Here is a 17,635-nt window from a genome sequence, read left to right as displayed (position 1 = left end):
TCTGTCAATTTGTCATTGACATCAATAAAATTGTTGTAATTTTGTATGCAGTCTAATTATCGCTTTATTTCCTGTTTTAGAAATGTAGGCTGCGAAAAATAAGTAAACTAATTCGTTCCTTGGATTAATTTTGAAGTGAAAGCGTATATTAAGTGGAAAAATGGATATGATACATGATTTGTCCTTAAGCAATGACTCTTTATTGTGCTGCCGCGCCTGTCTTGCCACCGACGCGAGACTCTTCAACATCCATGAATATAAACTCACCGAAGCCTTTTATCGCATCTCAGGGACTTTTGTAAGTATTAGCTAAGATTATTAAGCATGATATAAGTTTACTATAAGGAGTGCATAATATTAATATAAATAAATAAATATTATAGAAAATGTTTTTACAGATTGACTTAGTCCCACAGTAAACTCAAATAATGGTTTTGTTGTGGGTACTCGCCAACGATATATAAATAAAAAATTCAAAAATGTATTCTGTAAGTAGGCCTCAAGGGCTCTTTTACAAGTCAATACAACATTTATAGTAACATCATATAGTTCCATGAAAAATACATAATATCAATAATATAAATACTATACTTTTACGTGTTTTTTCATTTCCTGTCTATTTTTAAATGTATGGTGCACAATAAAGAATATTTACTTACTTACTTACTTACTTATAAATACAACAGCCAATACCTGGGTAAACATTACATTATAATAATCTTAAAATAAATAATTACTACAATACAACAGAGATCTATATATAGCTATGAAAAACCGATTCGTGGAGTAAACAACTACTGGAGTGGCGACCATGGGGGGACGAAGTCCTCAAAGTAGACCCTAGATGATGCATTGGAACAACGACATCAAAAGGACTGCGGGGAACAAGTGGCTCCAGATCGCAAAGAACGTGACGAGTGGCACATAATGAAGGAGGCCTACACCCGAAGGGTAGAGAAGGGCTAAAGAGAGAGAGAGATATTTATTTATACTAGATTTCTATTTTTTTTAAATAATCCTTCTGAAAACATCTACTTTCATGTGTATCCAAAATTCTCATATTGCTACTGTTCATATTGATTTGTCTTTCACCTGTTAGTGTTTAATCCTTTCACATTTTCTCAAAGGTTTCTGGAAGAAATCCCTTTTAGGGATAAGGATGCCTTTGTATATAACATTATTTTTTGTTTTGTTTTATGTTAACCAGTTTATGTGCAATAAAGTGACATACATACATACATACAATATTTTTAATAGGGATAATATTCTAACTACAGAAACTACGCAAGTAATTTTATTGTCATGCCTAAAAATTTAATATTTTTTCAGATAAATAAATATTTGTTCAGATGCCAGACTGAAAAAAAAACACACACACATTAACAACTACATACAATACAACATAGGTTCAAATACCTTTAACCCTTCAAGTGGCATACATCATTTTTGGTAGTGGTTGGAATTTTAATTTTGTTTTTATGTAGGTCACTAGATTAGTTTTGCAATAGACAAATATGAAACAATGAGGTGGCCTATCACATATATTTTTTTAAACTACATTTCCATAGACAATGTTTGGGCGGAAAACATTTACTTTACTTTTAAATTTACTTATTAAATAATAGATTGAAGCTTTGAAAACGTCGGCGTGGGTTAAGGGTGATTTACGCATATTTTATACAACATTTTCATTTCATACAAAGTTAAGATTTTTTAATAATTAAATTTAAAAAGAAAGTAAATGTTTTCCAGCCAATCATTGTCTATGGAAATATAATTTTAAAAAGTATATGTGTTTCCTGTTATTTTCATATTTGTCTATTGCAAAACTTATCAAGTGACCTATGTATTAATACAATTTTAAATTTAAATTTAAAGCCATTGGCCTGCAACTTGAAGGAATAACACATATAAAATAGGAAATATTATTGAAATTTATTTCTAATGAAAAATATTTATGGTGTATTCATGTAATTTCGAATACTTTAGAATGTCAGATGATTCCAAAAGTGGACTTGGATAGTATTGTTTAGACTAGACTGCATGATTGGCTCGAATTCTTGTCCGTGCTACCACTTTACTGGCCCCATTCTTATTGCCCGTAAGGCCTCCTTAGTAATGGAATAATCTGGGTCTGACTCGCACATTGGCATTTTTGGCAAATAATTTCGGTAATTACGTAATCAAAGCTACATGCATTTCTCTATACCTCTTTTTATCATTAGAAAAGGGGTACATCTTGAATAGAATAGAATAACATTTATTTGTATAACACAGGTGATACAAAGGGTCTTAATATACAAATATAAACTCTGTGTTTTGCATATGGGCATACAAATTTGTTCTTTAACTAACTTAAAACTAATTAAATTTAGTTATAAAAGATTATTACTAAATACTTGACGAGCCTTTTTATTGCAAAACGCTTTTTAAAATTTACCCTTTTTACAAGCTTTTATTTAACTTGCCCTGTTAGTATGTATGGGACAAATCTTGCAAGTTAAATTTGACCCGGTTTCTGATAAAGCTGAAAATTTGCATACATATATAAGTCGGGTGACAATGCAATATTATGGTACCATCAAGCTGATCTGATGATGGAGACATGAGGTAGCCATAGGAACTCTGTGATAAAACAACGCAACCTAATTGTTTTTGGGATTTTTAAAATTGTCTCGTTGAGTATTAGTTGCCTGTGGAAAAAAAAGTACAGTCAGCGATAAAAGCTTGTACCAAAAATGAAATTTTTTCCAAAAATTTATTCTAATGCTAAAAAAACGAAGTATAGTACTCACTCCAAGTAAATATATCTCCATGGTGGTGAGCTCGAGTTATACTGTCACCTCAGTCATCTGCGCGCCTAATACAACCAGCCAATGCTCGCAGGTGTACAAGGATGGGCCGCAGCACTTGTGTACCTTCTGCAGCGCGGCGCTGCTGCGCTGCGAGTCCTTCCGCACCAAGTGTGTCCGCGCCCAGCTGTGCCTCAACTCCAAGGAGCATCAGGGAGAGGTTGGCTTTCTGCGTACTTTAACACTAATGTTAAAAAAAAACAGTTTATCCTATTTTTTTATCAGATTACGGAAGATACAATATACATAAACATGGAGATGGTAAAAAGTACACAAAAAAAGCTGCTGCCTTCAGTAGTGATGTGAAGAGGTAGTAGATGAGAGGGGTCTTGGGGGACTTTTAGTATATGAGTCCTGCACCATCTTCGCACTCAAAAACTAATGTGTTGTCGTCAGAATAAAAAATAGAGTATAAAATATATATGGTGGGAAAAGCTGGCTATGGATGAGGTCTTGATGGCTCAGATGGCAGAGCGCTGGAGTATCGATCCAGAGGCCGTGAGTTCAAGTCTCACCCAAGGCAGTAATTTTTCCACTTAAATTGATTCTAAGCTTAAAAATAGAGTAGTTCAAAGAATAGTAGGCATTTTTTGAAAATATTTTGACTATAAAAAAACGTAAATTTGACACATAAAGCAAACTGAAAATTATTCTAAGTGTCCGTGTGCTTAGATTTATTCCATATAAGTATTTATTTATTTGTTTGTATCTCTATTTAAATTTGACCGACGACAATGCCGTATGGTTTGCTAACATTTTGATTAAACCTATTTTGGATTTTTATTGTAATGGATTGAAATTAATGAATAAACGGCTCATATACACCGTGGGCCCATTTAACCTGACAGCTTTTAAAGGTGTATTCTTGACCGCATTTAGAGACTTATTCGTCATAAAAAAATCTGAAATCGGTCTTGTTTTAGAGATAATGACAATTCTTGTGAAAATTTGTTTCTGTTTTGACGCCAATGTCTGTCTGTGGCATTGTAGCCCTCAAACGGATGCACCGATTTTGATGCGGATTTTGCGAAAGCGAGTTTCCTTGCGGTGGTTCTTGCTATGTTTGATAAAAATCGGTTCAACAGTTTGAAGAGTATAAGCTGTTTTCCAAAATGATGGAGGTTTAAAATTATTGTAGGGTTTTTTTTTATTTATACATATATATATATATATATATATATATATATGTATATAATGATACAATTAGATTTTTAAAAATACAAATTAATGTTCTTATAGCTGGACACAGACTACATCCGCACGATAGATCGCGCATCACACAAGCTCCTCCCAAACCTGACCATCAATCCGGTTCAAACAGTCGAGTGTATCGACGTCAAGCCCTCCGAGGACATCAAAAACGAACCCGACATCGAAATCACGGACGATAGCAAGAAAACCGACTTCAAAATAGAAGTGGAGGTCAATGAGGATAAATTGGAACAAGTATTCCTTGTTACCGACATAGATGATAATGATAGCAATAAAAGAAAAAGGAAGACTGGGAAGAAAAAGATTAAAATGGAAATAGATGAAGATGATGTTGATTTTGATGATGGTGTTGACATTGATGATGATAATGATGATATAAGTTTAGAAAATATAGCTAAAAGTCTGAAGAAGGGAAAAGTAAAATCTAAAGCTAAGAAGATAGTTAAGAAGAAGAAAGATAAACCGGTGAAAGTTAAGCAGGTGAAAGAGAAGCCGGTGAAAGAGTTGAAGATTAAGAGGAGAAATCCAGCTAACGGATATTTGCCGGAGTTTGCGATGGCCGCGTTTGAAAACATGTATTCGGTTCATGTCGTCACCTTAAGCAAGGTTAGTAACATCGATTTCACATTGTTTGATTCGCCGGAGAGATGACTACAAAAAAGCAAACAGTGGAAAAGTGTCTTTTTATATTTGTTTATGCATTTAGATTAAAAAAAAACAATTTCTCGCAAAAAAAGAGTTGTCAATGTATTAAGTACATAGCCAGGGCCAACCTAGGTATTGTCGAATGTCAAAAACAAGAAAAATACTAAAATATTTACAAAAAACTAAAATACTACGTTATAAATAACTTTATCAACACACATATCATAAACCTTCTATGATGCCTCCAAAATCGGTAAATAATGGCCAACATTACGATAAACTGTTTTGTTACAACAAATTTCGTATCTGTGATGATGTTGTAATTGCTTCATAACTACATCAAAATCGATGTGGTTATACATTCAAATGTGGAACATCTCGAAAAAAAAAAGCAATTCGATTTGACCTCTATTCTAATATCAGTCGAGATGCCTTTTTGTTCGGAATGAAATGTCAATTGCTACAATTTTGACATATCTCGCATGTTAGATTGTATCGAATGATACGGAAATAGGCCCCCGACTCTAGTTTGTCTATGAATTAAAACAAAAGTACGAATGCGTGTCATGCGTGAAATAAAGTTTACAGTTATCTTTTAATTAGTTTTAAGTATAAAATGAATATGTTTTGTTGTTTTTAAATTAACAATTACAAAAGATGCGTGTAAAATGAGCGATAAAAATATTTCGGTGACCACATATCCGCGAGTTCCTCCAAGAGAGCAACGATGCCCTGTAATTTGGGTTAGTGAATATATCATAGAAAGTTTATAATATGTGTGTAGATAGAATAGTGTATACTAGTGTGTACTCACTTCGTTCGTTTCTTAAACCCACACACGTGTATTTTAATGCCTTTTATTATGTAGCAGTCACATAATAGTACATTACGATACAAGTGCGAAAAATAGGAAATTCGAAACGAGTGGCGATAAATTAAAACACGACCGAAGGGAGTGTTTTAAATCGACACGAGTTGCGAATTATCTATTCGCACATGTATCGTACAACGTTTTACAGTACATATGGCCCTTTAAATGTTCGACACAGTAACATAATATGCTTATTTGCGCACTAGTGCGCTAAAGTAGCACCATATTTACTGTAAACTACTAATATTACATAGGTAATTAAAATCAAATATAAAATGAAAATATATTAAATGTTAATGATATCAATGCGTTAAAAATATTAATGGCAATGTCAATTTTGTATTTATGTATTTACTTTTATCGCTCACTAATTTAATTTGTAATGGATTGTTGTTTTTTCTCATATAAGTGAATAATTATTATTCTTTTGAGAAATAAAATCTTTAAACGGAATTACCTCTAGAAAGAAGCTTGTATGAAATTTTAGTCAAAATCTTTTTTTCATGTACAGGAAGATCAACTGGAAGAGATAGCAATGCGCAAGGAGTCCGCCAACTACCAGGAGTCCGCGTTCCAGTGCGAAGACTGCGGGAAGGGCTTCGTGGCCGAGGAGGCCTACAACAACCACCGCACCAGACACAGCCCGGTGAGTAAAAATCTGTCCCACTTAAACTTATCGTCTTGACACCTACATCTGCAACTCAAGTTCTGGAGCGCAGTTCTGTGTTTCTGATTCTATCAGCTCTTCGAACACCCAGTATACTGCGCTTCATCGCTCCCTGGCAACCGTTGAGTTTGGACTTTAGAGCCTCCGTTAACAACCATGTTGGAGCGCCATAGGTTAGGATGGGCAGAATACACATGTCGTAATAAATGCTATGGAACAATTTTACATAAATCTTACTAAAACCTTAAAGCTATGTGCAAATAAATAAATAAATATTATAAGGACATCTTTACACAAATTGACTAAGTTCCAAGGCTTGTGTTGTGGGTATTCAGACAACAATATATATAATATACAAATACTTAAATACATAGAAAACACCCATGACTCAGGAACGAATACCTGTGCTCATTACACAATTAAATGTCCTTACCGGGATTCGGACCCAGGACCATCGGCTTGATACTTCATACAGGCCAGATCGGTTGTCAACGGTCACAAACGATTATATTAATGACATTTTTTGGACAATTGGGTTTTATTTTCAGAGCGCTGGCAATTTCCCCTGCGAAATATGTAAAGTGCGCTTTACGAAGCAAAGCATACGGCACACTCACCAGGACATGCACCGGCTCAAGTTCTTCTGCAAGGAGTGCAGTTTCGTCTCCAGAACCAGGTTCGTTGATTAACCGCAGGCATATGAGTGTATTTTTATCTTCAAGAATTGCCGAATGCAGCATTCATCTCAGGCGTATGACTTTACCTTACGCCTGCGAAATATGCTCTATGTTTTTAACGAAGCACCTCGCCTAGTACACCCACCAGGTCTTGTATCAGCTCAAGTATTCTGCAAGATGTTCAGCTTCGTTTGTAAAGTTGGGTCAAGTATTCTTATAAGTTGTAATTTGTATTTATTTTAGAGCCCAGACTTCTCAGGTGTATAGTTTTTCCCATATGCTTGTGAAATATGCACCACGCGCACATCCTGCACAAGTGCGCACGGACTAGGAGATGGAAATATGTTTTTCTCTAAGGAGTGTAGCTTCGTTTCCAGGACTCGGTTATACAAAATTTTATTCAATAAATAAGCAATTATACCGTTTTTTATACGGTTAATAATACTAGGATCTATCATTTTATAATAATATCATCTAGTTTAATTGACAAATAACAAAAAAAAAAACAAATAAGGTTTCTCTTATAAAAAGTTATACAATTCGAAGTGTCTGTACAGGCACCAAGCGAAGCAACACCACGAGATGCACGTGGGCAAGACGTTCGAGTGTCAGCACTGCGGGAAGAGCTTCAGGTCAGTACACACATAACTATCTTTAGGCTTTAGCGTCCCTCGGTCCTATGGTACAATGTATGCCCCTCTGCGGTGTCTGCCCCTCTCCCCTAGGCCTCCAGCGACATCAACTTACCCCCCCCTAGTTCACTGGCTGGCTACGCCCTTGAACTTTTTCCATTTTTAATTATTCATGGTAAACATTCATTAGATATAGTTCAATAAATGTTAATGCTTTTAAAAAATCTTCTAGTTTTTACGAAAGCGACTGCCATCTGCCCTTCTAACCCTGATGGTAAACTAGGCCTTGTTGGGATTAGTCTGGTTTCCTCACGATGTTTTCCTTCACCGAAAAGCGACTGGTAAACATCAAATTAAATTTCGTACATAAGTTTCGAAAAACCCATTGGTACGAGCTGGGGTTAGTGGTTTAAAAAAATGTACAACTAAAATATATGCCACTAAATTAGGCTAACAATAAATATATATATGCCAATTTAAACAGGTATAAAAACGGCAAAGGGTCTAGCAAGCTAAGCTAAGAAGATTGGCCCCCGCAAGGGATTTGGTTGTAATTTGAGGTGCAGTAGTGGCAGGTCCTAAGTACACTGTATGCGTAATATCAGCCTTCGATCTTCTTTTGTTTCAGACTTATCCACGAAAATGTCAAAAAATCAAGGTAATTTTTAAACTGATATTGCAGCTAAACCAAGCAAGCGAGAGCAACCAAATAAATTCAGAATTAAGGAGCATAAAATGGGGTTCATAATGCATATTTTTACAGACATTCATTTCCTTGAACTTGGATGAAAAAAATAATGTAATTTTTTTCTGCTCCATTTTTTTGCCACTTTTCGGGGAGACACAACTATCAAAAAAATTACGTGATAAACCACATTTGTTAACTACGTATCCATTTAAAAACATTTTGAAAAATCATGGTGCGTCATATTAAAAAAAAAACAATTACGAACATAAGTTTACTACATCATATTATATCAATAGAGTATTACCTACTACCTAGTGGCAAATGAGTCTGTAGTATAACATCCTCTTTCGTTCATTATGAAATAATTAATTGTCATTGATCAATGACGTACATATGTCATACATTTACAACTACACATTTTCTAGCTATTTCTTAATTGTATTGTTCTGTTTGCTGTTCCGAGTTATTTGTTAATATGGAATGGTAATAAAAAATGTTTTTGTCAATGACTTTACATCCAATACTTTTATGTACCCACTTCGTTTCTTATTTGCATAAATTAAAAAAAAATTAAATAATACCTAAAGCAATCAATTTTTGCAGCGTTCTTTATCACTTTTTTAGTTCTATTTGTTTTGCGTAAACATATATTACAACATTTACACCTTCTTTCAGACATTATTAAAATTGCATAAGAAATAGCTAGAAAATGTGTCAATTAATTATTTCATAATGAACGAAAGAGGAAGTTATACCACAGACACATTTGCCACTAGGTAGTAGGTAATACTCTATTGATATAATATGATGTAGTAAACTTATGTTCGTAATTGTTTTTTTTTTAATATGACGCACCATGATTTTTCAAAATGTTTTTAAATGGATACGTAGTTAACAAATGTGGTTTATCACGTAATTTTTTTGATAGTTGTGTCTCCCCGAAAAGTGGCAAAAAAATGGAGCAGAAAAAAATTACATTATTTTTTTCATCCAAGTTCAAGGAAATGAATGTCTGTAAAAATATGCATTATGAACCCCATTTTATGCTCCTTAATTCTGAATCTATTTGGTTGCTCTCGCTTGCTTGGTTTAGCTGCAATATCAGTTTAAAAATTACCTTGATTTTTTGACATTTTCGTGGATAAGTCTGAAACAAAAGAAGATCGAAGGCTGATATTACGCATACAGTGTTCTTAGGACCTGCCACTACTGCACCTCAAATTACAACCAAATCCCTTGCGGGGGCCAATCTTCTTAGCTTAGCTTGCTAGACCCTTTAGATCTTGAAATACCTTTGTGTATATTAGAACGTATTTTTGTTTAATAAGCATATTATTGATTTTTGAGAGCCGTTTTTCTGGACTTCCATCTACAGTGGCGCCAACTGGTGAGCACACAAACGGTAGCCATCATTCAATGACCACAATACATATGGCGCAGTATAGCACCAAGCAGACCGCAATAAAGGCTTATCATGGCTATGTTTGCTCACTGCACAGATACGGCGTTCTCCTCTGGGGAAATTGAAGCCATGCAAGACGCGCACTTTTAGCACAAAAACAGTGCGTTAGTGCGTCAGGGTGATCTGTAACGTAGACGTCTTAACATCTTGTCGGCCGCTATTTATAAACCTGAATTTATTGACTGTGCCATGTATTTATTTATATATGAATTTTGTTTATTCGTCAAAGCCCTAGGTGGGCTTGCAACTATATAACAGATATTTTTATAACATCTTTTGTACCACATTTTAAAACTAGGTAAGGATATTTGTATTCGGCTGTCAAACTACGGGCGCAGTTTTTTCTTACACTTGACCTTCCTATAACAAAAAATATCTCTTTGCTGTCAAAGAGACTAAAACATACTTATCCTCCTGTAGCAAGAGTTCAACGTACTTATCACACGTGCGTCTGGCGCACCCGGCGCTGAATGTGGCATGCGACGAGTGCGGGGAGACTTTCGTCGGGCAGATGGGGCTCAAGATGCACAAGAAGAGGATGCACGCCAAGGTACAGCATACAGGGTGTCTCACAATAAGAGTTATATTTATCGCAAGTGCGTGACGCACCCGGCGCTGAATGTGGCATGCGACGGGTGCGGCGAGACCTTTATCAGGCAGATGGGGCTCAAGATGCACAAGAAGAGGAAGCACGCCAAGGTACAGCATACAGGGTGTCTCACAATAAGAGTTATATTTATCGCAAGTGCGTGACGCACCCGGCGCTGAATGTGGCATGCGACGGGTGCGGCGAGACCTTTATCAGGCAGATGGGGCTCAAGATGCACAAGAAGAGGAAGCACGCCAAGGTACAGTAAACAGGGTGTCTCACCGTAAGAGTTATATTTATCGCAAGTGCGTGACGCACCCGGCGCTGAATGTGGCATGCGACGGGTGCGGCGAGACCTTTATCAGGCAGATGGGGCTCAAGATGCACAAGAAGAGGAAGCACGCCAAGGTACAGTAAACAGGGTGTCTCACCGTAAGAGTTATATCCGTGGCACGTGCGTGACGCACCCGGCGCTGAATGTGGCATGCAACGAGTGCGGCCAGACGTTCGTCGGGCAGTTGGGGCTCAAGATGCACAAGAAGAGGATGCACGCCAAGGTACGGCATACAGGGTGTCTCACAGTAACAGTTATATATTTTGCACGTGCGTGACGCACCCGGCGCTGAATGTGGCATGCGACGGGTGCGGCGAGACCTTCGTCAGGCAGATGGGGTTCAAGATGCACAAGAAGAGGAAGCACGCCAAGGTACAGTAAACAGGGTGTCTCACAGTAACAGTTATATCTGTCGCACATGCGTGACGCACAAGGCGCTGAATGTGGCATGCGACGGGTGCGGCGAGACCTTCATCATGCAGATGGGGCTCAAGATGCACAAGAGTATGCACGCCAAGGTACAGTAAACATACATCATCATACCTGATACTAAAATAGTTGAGATCGTGATGTATTGTCTCGAAAAGTGGATTTACTTGTGAATAATGGATCAAAATTGTGTTCGTTGTCTTTATGGAAGGTAGAGGCAAGGAACAGAATGTCCATAGGCAGAACTGTTGCAAAAGTGTCCAGCAGTCAGCTATAAATAATAGTTCCAAATCTCTCCAGAGTAGCGCTAGAGTAGCTAAGAACCTAGACGTTATTGACGGAGTGAAGTGCGCTGTCTATGATTAGTTTTTTTTCTCAAGTATTCTAGGTATTGTAGCGCCACCTATTTATGTTTTTTTTGTGGGACACTTTTTTGTATATGGATATTCTATTCCTTAACTCTACCTTCCATAGTTGTCTTGTGTCCGAACGATTTTATTTTTGCCTTCTGCCAAAGGAATAAAGAATGTTCTTGCTATAGATAATAGAAAAATTACATCGCTTTTGGAATTTTTATAAGGTTCGTTGGGTAAGGTGATCAATCCCCACTACAACTTCATGTTCTATGGAAAATTGTCACTGGTAGTATTTTCATCACTTCGTCACATACCGACGATTTTCAATCTTACCTTTGTTAACCTTTTGACCGCCAAGAACACCTAAAGGCGTCGTTACTTGTCGCGCCCACAGCGCCAAGGACAACTATAGGTGTCATGGCGGACGCTGTCAAAGTAACCTTCACACTATCGAGTAAGGTTTACATTAGCTCACTTACGCCCGGGAGTTTGGCGTTTGAGTGATGTTTGTGTTTATGACATAAAGCGTTAAGCGTTAAAGGATTAATAAGATTCACATATTCTAGAGCGTCAAACCCGAACAGTACAAGTGTGAGATCTGCTCAGCCACGTTCCTAAGCGTGGAGGCGCTGAACAGACACACAGACACGGCCGCCGAGCACGGTGACCTGCGGCCGTGCGAGCAGTGCGGCGAGAACTGTGCGAGCGAGGACGCGCTACGGGAACATGTCGGGGAGATGCATCCGGCTGAGACACATCGGTGTGAGGAGGTCAGTATTTTATAAAACCATACGACTTCCTCAACAACTTTTTTGTTACTTACGTTAAAGCAACTTGGCTAAAGCCATTTTGCTCAGAAATGACCGCGTGGGTAAGGGAGGTGGGGGTGTTGCTATAGATCTGCGTAGTGATCTACCTCACTTGGATTTTTTTTAAACTCTGGGAATTGGGATTTTTTTCAACAATCCTAACTCTTTACCGTCTGTCTCTTGAATTACCTCAATTCCCATTTCGCTAAGTCTTGTGCTTTAGACGACATTACAAAAGTTCAAAGTATTTCTTTCATCAATGCCCTACCCTATCCTTCTCTCAATTTTCTTTCACTCCAGCCACTGATGACGAGGTTAGTAAGGTAATTATTGCGATTAAATCAAATGCGGTTGGTTAACAAATTAAACATATATCAGTGAAAAAATAAGCATCAAAGTCAAATAGCGTTCTAAAAGTTTTAATCATGTGTCGAAAGATGGCAGTAAATTTACTGTGGCTACAAAATTTTCCTGAACAATCCACCTCTATTTTAAATTCTCTTTGATACAACTAGAAGTAAAATGGACCATTTACTAAGATAATTTAATATCCTCAGTGCAACGCGACGTTCGCGAGCGCGGCTGCGTACGACCTCCACCACCGACGCAAGCATCTCAACCAGCCCTTCAGCGCTGCTGGCAGACGGACCATGCACAGGGAGCCCCTCGTGCCGGGGCAGTTCGTGTGCGAGCAGTGCGGACGGATACTGCCGGTACTGCTCTCTCTCTCTATCATACACCTCAACCGGCTTCAGCGCTGCTGGCAGACGGACCATGCACAGGGAGCCCCTCGTGCCGGGGCAGTTCGTGTGCGAGCAGTGCGGACGGATACTGCCGGTACTGCTCTCTCTCTCTATCATACACCTCAACCGGCTTCAGCGCTGCTGGCAGACGGACCATGCACAGGGAGCCCCTCGTGCCGAGGCAGTTCGTGTGCGAGCAGTGCGGACGGATACTGCCGGTACTGCTCTCTCTCTCTATCATACACCTCAACCGGCTTCAGCGCTGCCGGCAGACGGACCATGCACAGGGAGCCCCTCGTGCCGGGGCAGTTCGTGTGCGAGCAGTGCGGACGGATACTGCCGGTACTGCTCTCTCTCTCTATCATACACCTCAACCGGCTTCAGCGCTGCCGGCAGACGGACCATGCACAGGGAGCCCCTCGTGCCGGGGCAGTTCGTGTGCGAGCAGTGCGGACGGATACTGCCGGTACTGCTCTCTCTCTCTCTATCATACACCTCAACCGGCTTCAGCGCTGCCGGCAGACGGACCATGCACAGGGAGCCCCTCGTGCCGGGGCAGTTCGTGTGCGAGCAGTGCGGACGGATACTGCCGGTACTGCTCTCTCTCTCTCTATCATACACCTCAACCGGCTTCAGCGCTGCTGGCAGACGGACCATGCACAGGGAGCCCCTCGTACCGGGGCAGTTCGTGTGCGAGCAGTGCGGACGGATACTGCCGGTACTGCTCTCTCTCTCTATAATTTGGTCAATATCAAGATTCGATAAATCACGGCAGATTTTAGTAATTGTTGCTGGTCAGTGATGTACTTAAATCTTTCCAAATTATAGCTGGCTGCAAAATAGGAAAAAACAACATTTGGGGCCCGGTTATGAGTTGCCATATTTTTTACGCATTTCATAGCTATACTCTGTCTCTTTAGCTATTTAAATAAAAACAAACACGTGGCTCTTTAAGCCAGTTGAGGGTAGATGAAAACATTTTTTTTTTTTTTGAGTTCTTTATTTAACATAATTTAGTACAATGTAATTACTTAATCTAGTGTACATTTCCATCCTAGACAGTAATAACAATAAATTAATACAGTTTAGTGAGCTATAGGCGCTCATTATAAACTTTTTAACAACTTAGTGTTTATAACATTGCCATGGGTAAAATCATACTTACACTAAAGCTTAGAACAGCAGGATAACTATTATTACGTTCGCTCAGATATAGCTTACGTTTGTTGCATACAAACGTAAGCTATATCTGAGACTACAGATGAAATAATGATGAAGAATACAGATGAAAACATTACATGAATAAATAATGTAGGTCTAAGTCAGGTCGTTCAGTGACGGATCCAGGCGGTTTTGTATTTGGTTGGTTAATCAATCAATTTTATAACTACCCGAAAATGTACAAATTGTTTGTTTACTTTTATTTAAATATTATTTATTATTCTGTTCCAGTGTTAATTACCCCGTAAAAACTCTTGTTACCTACTAAATGTTGTCATTTTTTATGTCAATTGTACTATTCGCTAAATGATACCGATACCTCTTCAATTAGCTGACCAAGGGCGGGTTTAAATCCAGCAAGCTGTACCCGCACCTTTTTCATTACTAACACAATCAAATTGTTGCACATTATTGAGATTAATACTTACCTACACCTTGCACCTAAGATGGACTACTTACCTACCTAATACATAATTATTTGTACCTATGAACTGCTGTAAAAAGTAATGAAATAAACGTATTTGTATTTGTAAATATCTAACGATACGGAGTATAGTTAGTATTTGGTTTGACGACCGGTTTGGCCTAGGGGGTAGTGACCCTGCCTACGAAGCTGATGGTCCCGGGTTCAAATCCTGGTAAGGGCATTTATTCGTGTGATGAGCATGGATATTTGTTCTATGTATTTAAGTATTTATAAATATATATATATTATATATATCGTTGTCTAAGTACCCTCAATACAAGCCTTATTGAGCTTACTGTGGGACTTAGTCAATTTGTGTAATAATGTCCTATAATAATAAAAAAATAGGACTACTAGAAAAAATTGCATATACTCCCGATTTTTTCCAGAGTCGAACCTCGTTGAGGTACCACAAGAGGGACCATAAGACCGCGAAGCCGCACGCCTGCCGGCAGTGCCCCAAGAGCTTCTCCACCAAACGGGCGCTCGATGTAAGTTATACTTATTGTATTGTATTGTATTTTTTTTTTCTTTTTATTCGGGACAAAAAACAGTAACACACAGGTTTAGACACAAAAATAAAATACAAAGAATAATGAAGTGTGAGACCAACAACATCGTCCACAGATTACTAGATTACCTACTGATAAATCTACAATATATAGCGCTAGGTAAAACGCGCGCGCGTAGCGCTTTGGTAGATAAAGGATATAAAACTAAGATTAACACAGCTACGGTTACAACACAGGTTTATAGATACAGTAACAAATTAATTATTGAGTTAGCAGAAGTAGTTTTGTATAGATACATTTTAAGGAGCGAGTAAAAACGGCAAGGTCCACCGGGGCGACTTTTAGTAATGTTTTGTTTGAAGCAACTGAATCACGTTCTTCTTATGTATTGTATTGTATACGGGCGATTTTCCGCAACTCGACGACTTGCGCCTATTTTGCGTGACATGTTGGGGGTGGGCTAGTCCTGCCAGCCCAGCTCCTCGAGGAATCCTATCAAACCTTTAATGTTGAGTAAGACCTCGGGGAGGTCTCTCGGAGATCCGAGATGTTTAGCCCTGTATGGAGTCACTCCGCTGCATTCCAGCACCACGTGAGAGGCTGTTTCTTCTGTCTCCATGCATCCTCGGCACAGGGGACTGTCTGTGATACCTGTTATAAAAAGATGTTGGAATGTTACCGTACTTAAGAATTATTTCGCTTAAAATTTTGTTTCTTCGCAAAGGTGATGAAAAACATCGTGTGTAACTCCTGGAGTAAGAATATTGCAAACTAAAGTCTTTAATGCACTCCAGCCAGCGGCTGTCGTGCATCTAAAGACCTCGTTTGTAAAATTTCACTTACCCGTCGTTACACAATGTACTATTATGTATTACGTTAGCATTGTAGTATATTGTGCAACGAGGGGGGTAATTTCCGACAGCCGCAGGCTGGAGGGAATTAAAGACCCGAGTTTGCAATGTTCTTACCCCCCGAGTTACAAACAATGTTTTTCATCAGACTAAATTTTAAGCAAAATAATTCGTAAATACGGTGACATATCAAACATTCGTCCGCCATTTTGTAATTTCTTGGCAGGTGAGCCATCGAAGGCACAGACCTATTCGGCATTCAGCCACGATTGAAAATTATGTAAGAATACTTTTAAACGGCTGTTAAATTAATCAAATTATATAATTTTAAACATAAACAAAAATATTAAATTATAAACGTCAGTATTTTAAAAGTAAAACTCATTTATGCTACTTGGTTTGTATGAATAAGTGACATAATTAAAGAAAAATCTGTAAAATTTTCACAATCCGTAACTCCCGCGGGAACAAAATAGGCCTTTGTCCTTCAGCACACCTGCATGAAATAAGATCTTTTTCGAGCGAAAATAATATGTTTTTATCTGTGCAGTGGCACATCCGATCGCACACGGGCGAGAAGCCGCACCAGTGCCCCGAGTGCCCGCTCGCGTTCAGCATCAAGTCCAACCTCAAGCGACATCACAAAGCGGTGAGTTACGAGTATAGCGGTAGTTAGATCCACACGGTCGCCGGGCCCTTGCTAACGGGTGCTGCCAACTTTCACCGGCCCTTTCGCCGAGCGTTTCGAGTCCGACGTCTTGACGTCACCACACCAACAGGTAAAGGCTCTCTTGATTGTTAAAACTGATGAGAAAGTTGCATTTTATCCACAAGTGGGGAAAAGTGAACTGATCTCTGACACTTAGAGACTTATACATCTCTAAAGAATTTTAGTATTTGTTGGTTTTATTTTTTTATCATAGTTTTTTTTGTGTAATTTGACATTTAGAGACAGTTATTAGAGATGTATTCCCTAATAAAGTATTTATTATTTCATCGATTCCATATTTGTAATGGTTTTTTGTAATTTTTATTGTTTGCAAAAATTGACATGTAAAAGTGCCCCTGTGGCCTATTTGCTGAATAAATGTATGATATTTGATGCAAATTTAAAGTTGTTTCCTTATGTTGGCTGGTAGAATTGACTTTTAAATTTGGATGATAAATATTTAATGACAGTTAATATTTTCCTTGAGTTTGTGTGGTGAAAAATTTTATTTCACTCGGGGAAAAAATTTGGTTTAGCCCTGGAGGCTGAACCTGTAATGACCTTATTTTTGTAAATATTGAATTTAAAATATCTTTTGGCACACGTCATGTGACCAAACTCGAAACGTCATTGAAGATTCTGATGACGTCACAACTCTCGGATTGACACTGTTGACAGTTAGGCGATAAACAACAAATGTCAGTTGACAGTTCGTATCTTCTACGTGTGTATGTAGTTGTGTCAAACCGTAAACTGTGACGTCACACAATTTTCAAAGAGCGTTTTGGGCGCGAAAGTATCTGTCAATATAGGGAGCGTGTATGAACTGTAGGAGGCAGCACAGGAGCCGTCAGATTTTTGGCGCGAGGCGTAAATGTGATGTTTATTGTTCCGATGTAGCCCACAAGAT

The 17,635-nt window shown here is 38.4% G+C and overlaps 1 protein-coding gene across 1 annotated transcript; it reads left to right on the top strand.

The window, feature by feature from the left end:
* The first annotated feature begins 7 nt into the window (after positions 1 to 7).
* LOC133532549 (transcription factor grauzone-like) lies at positions 8 to 16,665 on the top strand. Its single transcript, XM_061871277.1, has 11 exons — positions 8 to 298; positions 2,887 to 3,012; positions 4,092 to 4,670; positions 6,092 to 6,226; positions 6,796 to 6,923; positions 7,482 to 7,556; positions 10,127 to 10,256; positions 11,981 to 12,184; positions 12,781 to 13,558; positions 15,043 to 15,144; positions 16,567 to 16,665. Exons 1-10 carry the CDS (start codon positions 161 to 163, stop codon positions 15,078 to 15,080), a joined length of 2,331 nt encoding a protein of 776 aa, XP_061727261.1. The 5' UTR covers positions 8 to 160; the 3' UTR covers positions 15,081 to 15,144; positions 16,567 to 16,665.
* Positions 16,666 to 17,635: the final 970 nt, after the last annotated feature.

The sequence above is a fragment of the Cydia pomonella genome, chromosome 27, assembly GCF_033807575.1.
Source record: "Cydia pomonella isolate Wapato2018A chromosome 27, ilCydPomo1, whole genome shotgun sequence".
In the NCBI taxonomy this organism is placed as follows: Eukaryota; Metazoa; Arthropoda; class Insecta; order Lepidoptera; family Tortricidae; genus Cydia; species Cydia pomonella.
This window is presented reverse-complemented; position numbering and strand designations above follow the sequence as displayed.

Coding starts and splice junctions, on each gene's coding strand:
- LOC133532549 (XM_061871277.1), top strand. CDS start 161: ATGGATATGATACATGATTTGTCCTTAAGCAATGACTCTTTATTGTGC. Junction 7,557..10,126: donor CACTGCGGGAAGAGCTTCAG/GTCAGTACACAC, acceptor ATCCTCCTGTAG/CAAGAGTTCAACGTACTTAT. Junction 10,257..11,980: donor AGAAGAGGATGCACGCCAAG/GTACAGCATACA, acceptor CACATATTCTAG/AGCGTCAAACCCGAACAGTA.